The sequence below is a fragment of the Telopea speciosissima genome, chromosome 10 (genome assembly GCF_018873765.1).
Source record: "Telopea speciosissima isolate NSW1024214 ecotype Mountain lineage chromosome 10, Tspe_v1, whole genome shotgun sequence".
Taxonomy (NCBI): domain Eukaryota; kingdom Viridiplantae; phylum Streptophyta; class Magnoliopsida; order Proteales; family Proteaceae; genus Telopea; species Telopea speciosissima.
In genome coordinates this window covers 52311684-52316538 of record NC_057925.1, presented here as the reverse complement: position 1 = coordinate 52316538, position 4855 = coordinate 52311684, and the positions used below count along the sequence as shown (strand labels likewise).

The window sequence follows — 4855 nt, the reverse complement described above, 5'->3', positions numbered from 1 at the left end:
GGAGAGAGAGAGAGAGAGTTTGAGAATTATAAGGAGAGAGAAGAGTAGAGAAAAGAGGGATTTTGGGATGGGGGAGGGAGAAAGGGTAATAGAAAAAACCAGAGGAAGGGGTTTCATGATGGAGAAAGTGAAAGAATTGGGGAGCGGAGGTTTGATGATAATGGGAGAGGGGATTTTAGATGTTGTAGAATCGGATAATTGAGAAGTCCAACAGGGTGGAGAGGAAATTAGGAGTGGAATTGTATCTGAGGTCGTGGAAGCTGCAATTTTGATCAATAGCAGGATTACAACTACCTTTATGAAAGAAGATGAAAATCTTTTTCAGTGTCAAGAGAAATTTCATCAAAAAATGGTGGGAAAAAAGACTGAATTCATAGGTGAAGTTGGGAAGCTGAATCTAATTCAGGATTTCTCTCCATCTCAGGTATGAGACTTCTAATGTGCAGTGTAGGGATTTGGATTCAACCTCAAAGAATTCATGTTTGTTCTTTGATAAGGGATCAAAAAGTTGAAGTAATGGTTTTACAAGAGACAGATTAATAAATTGGATTTGGTTTCTCTGTTGGTAGTGTGAGAAGAGAGTAAGGCGTATCCTTGCCAAATGCCAAGTGGGTTTGCCATTTTGTGGTTTAATTGTTTAGAAGATGATCCCCAATCTTTTGGTTGGAGCTTATGGCTGGAGAGAATTTATCAAAGTTTTTGAGTGTAAAGGGGAGAGCTATGACAGTTTTGTATTACAATGTTGAAGATTGCTTGATTCTGTGGGCTGCTGTTAAAAAGGATTTTAGAGTAAAGGGCCTTGATGCTTTAGAAAAGACTTCTGATTGAGAATCTAGGAGGGTGAAGGTGGCTGAATTCCAAATACTTTGATTTTTTTTTCCAGTAGGAGGTGTTCTTGTTTTGAAATTTGATGTTTTTGCTTCACTTATGTCTATCTTTTTTTATTTCTATCTCTACTTTCTTGCCTCAACAACTATTAACGAAATGTTAGGGTTTTCTGTCAATAGAAGGGGAAAAAAAATCATAAAAGAGTATGCCTTTCCAATATACATATATCGTCTATGATAACCCAGCAGTATCTCAATGCAAGCGGGGAATCTTTAAAAAGGATCTTGGTTATTGAATGGACAAATTTTAACTTTTCAGTTCAATTTCCATCAGATATTTCAATTATGCACACCTTTAAGTCCAATATCCAGCAAAAGAACAAAATAATATCCCAGAACAAGGTGGGTTAACCACAGTAGTATTGGTGCAGATCGCAGAACACCCCATAGAGGTACCCACAAAATATAATTTAAAATAGAAAGCTTAAATTTCGATCAAATTCATCAAAATCCAAGATAGAAAGAAAATTGAAAGGGAATGTACAAACCTCCTTGTTAACATCAGGATGGAACCTGAGCACACTCATGGCGTTGCAATGAGCGAGACACCCAAAACTTCATATGGGGACACTCTGCGCTTATCTCAGAAGGGTGTAAGGTCCTCTTCATGGATCTCAGCGAGAAGAAATATGGAGCGAATAGAAAAAGATTGAAACCACTTATTCCGCCATATCAGGGAATGGGTATAGAAGGATTTGCTTGCTTCTGCAGATACAGACAACAGTGAGGAGGTTTTAAAAACCACAAATACTAAGAGAGACAATCTTAGTTCTCTTATTGAGATTCTTCTATACTATGTTGTTGTTGTTGTTGTTGTTGAATTGCTTCTTTTGGTCCTGTATTAACTAACAAATATAATATTATGGGTTTGTTCAGTTGAATTTATTTTTGTTTTTCTGAAACCTCTGCTGCTCTGCTCTCACTTATTTTGATGACTGGGGGGATGTAGTAGAGTTCTTAACAACCAACTACTACTAGATAAGGGTTCTATTGGTGCTTGTAGTAGATATTATCATCACACAAGTTCTCAACATGATGGGGAATCCTTGCCAAACGGTTACCTTAGAACAGAAGAACATTCGAAGTGTTTACCCTTGGAACCTTTCGATATCTGCCAAACCAAAATTGCATCATCCCCTTCTTTACTTGCACAAAACAGAAAGGAAAGGAAGGAGGTAGCAGAGTGGTTCAACAACAGCGAAAAACTTGTGTTGAGGGATGGAATGGTGCTTTTAAAGAAGTACATCAGTCATACTAATTAGGTACGTACTCCTGCCCTCCTTCAATCCTTCTCTTAGGCTTTTAGTTTGTACTCCCTTCTTAATTGGTGCTGTGCTGTTTGATAATATATGTTTCTCAATCTCTCATTGTTTTGATTTTCTAGATCAAGATTATTAAAAAATGTCAGGAACTTGGCCTTGGGCCTGGAGGATTCTATCAACCTGTTTTAAAAAATGGTGTCAAACTACCTCGGCAGATAATGTGCTTTGGGAAGGATTGGAACCCACAATCGAGTTCATATAAAGCTAGAAGGGCATTTGATGGTGCATGTCCTCCAAGTATCCCTATTGAATTCAGGGATTTGGTTGAAGATGCAATTCAAGATTCCCATACCTTTCTAAAGCAACAGTTGAAACTTTGGAATGCAGAGGAGATTATGTCACCAGACATCTGCCTTGTCAATTTCTACACAGAGACTGGGATGGGTCTCCATCAGGTGTGTATTGTGTACTTGCTGTTACTTTCCACATGCTTCTTGCTTAATTTTAGTTTACACTACTGTTATGTGACATTTTCAATGAGAAACATGACCCATAACTTTAATAAGCCTTCAAGATAAAAAAAAAACTTCAAACACAGGACATAGAGCTCTAGTTGTGCTGCTCCAGTACTATACTATTGAAGTTCAGTTTAATGTTTCTCTAAATCAGAAGGAATTTACAGTTGATATTAGGTTAGTATTTGTAAAGTGATCGTCGACTCTACTCAATTACACCTTTTCAATTAATAACTGATTTAGCTTCATAAATCCTTTGAAATTGTGTCCATAGCTACATGATGCAGTAGCACTTGACTGGTTGAACAAGCATGATCAGTTTGGAAACCCAAACGCAGTCAGAACCGGTCCAACAAGGGTTGGAAGTAGTTTAGTTATTCTTTTAAGTCTTTTATTTGTTTCAGTTGGGATTCTTCAAGGCATATATATTCCGTCTTTTGCTTTTGTTTGTCATTGAGGAGAATATATATGAGAGATTCATGGCATTGTAAACACAAACAGGAAATTGCGGATTGAAGTGGCTTTACTCTCTCCAGATTTCATGGTGAACCCAACTGACCCCAGTGCTCAATCAAATCATTGTGGTGATGATTGGATTTTATGTATCTTAAACCCCTTTAGGTGTGTCCTTATTTGTGTAGTAGAGCATGAGTAGTATGTTACCCCTTTTTTTTTTTTTTTTTTTGGGAGGGGGTGGGGAGGGCTAACGAGGAAATCCTTGAACCTGCCTGGGTTTACGGTTCAGGCCCTAGGGAAAACCCTGGTTACACGAAGCCTCCCCCAACCCCGTGTAACTCTAGTTATATATCAAAATAATGGAACAGAAATTAATGGAGAGATTGATGTCTCTTTAAAGACAGCTTAGCTTAAAAATTTTCTCCGTAGAAGCTGAGTTGTATATTTGATGAGAATGTAAATTCCATATATATATATATATATATTTTCACTGAAATAAGTTCTTTGAAAGAAAGAATTTTGTGATGCGGCCTTGTTGTTGTGTATGATGGATGCAGGATAAAGATGAAAGTAAAGAGAGTCTAAGAAGTGGATTATCTGTTGTCTCCTTCTCCATTAGTGACTCAGCAGAGTTCTTATATGGAGACACCAGAGACACTGAAACGGCAGAGAAAGTTATTCTGGAGTCTGGTGATGTTCTAATATTCGGAGGCAAATCTAGGCTTATATATCATGGGGTGAGACGTATTATCCCAAACTCTGCTCCAAGTTTTCTAGTTGAAGAAGCAAACCTTCATCCTGGACGTATTAATTTAACGTTTAGATAGTTCTAGCAACTACGTACCCTCTCCACCAGTTTTCCATTTGAATGGAGTAAACTGTTTCTTGTGATGCGTATGAGATAGTTTTTTTGAAGTTTCATTTTATCAAATGTTTGTAGTTCTGTTTGTATGATATAACTTATTATGGCATGTCATTTCATTCTGAAACATTAGACACCAAGAAAGGATTAGTAGCCTCTCCAATTCTTCAAGCTCGACAGTGCGGCAGTGCTTGGTGGAGATGTCAATACATGGCAGGTCGGACATCCAATGGTTATATCACACTAAATTTAGGGAATTGGAGAGGATAATTTTCCTCTTTACAACGAATCACCAAATTTTTTTTGTTAACAAATGTCTACTAACTAATCCAGTAGTCCCTATCCATCCACCTGAAACATTATCTTAAGACTTAAGACAAATGATAAGGAACCTCCCGCTAAGAGTTAAGATTTTTTGACACGATTGAACAAAAACAAAAAATGATTCCTACATGGGCAGTTTCGAAGGAATGCACAGATCGTCACCGAGGATCCAAGCTATCTAGATTTTAGGCAACGGTACTCTTATTCTAATTAGTATGCTTATAATTTACCAAATCCCTCATCATAACCCCAAAAAAAAACTACAATTCGCGAGTGATACACAAGGGCAAGGGTGGGGGATTGAGCTCCTCTCCAGGGAGCCCAGCGCGCCCAAGGGCATTCAACCATTGGGCTGTGCCGTACATATTGCTAGGCATCTGTCAAGATGTGTGAGGCACAGCCCAACCCTTGGATGCTTCCTAGGCATTCCCTGGAGAGGAGCTAGATCCAGAGTGGGGTTGGGTGTGGTGGTGAGGTGCCGCGTGCAAGGGCGGCTGAGTGGGATTAGGTAGGGGCGGTTTTTAGAAAGGTTCGCAGGGGGTGGTGGTG

The 4855-nt window shown here is 38.6% G+C and overlaps 1 protein-coding gene across 1 annotated transcript; it reads left to right on the top strand.

The window, feature by feature from the left end:
• Positions 1–1393: 1393 nt before the first annotated feature.
• LOC122643722 lies at positions 1394–3947 on the top strand. The gene is made up of 5 exons (XM_043837311.1): positions 1394–1478; positions 1599–1725; positions 1837–2113; positions 2272–2604; positions 3678–3947. Exons 1-5 carry the CDS (start codon positions 1394–1396, stop codon positions 3945–3947), a joined length of 1092 nt encoding a protein of 363 aa, XP_043693246.1.
• The last annotated feature ends 908 nt before the right edge of the window (positions 3948–4855 follow it).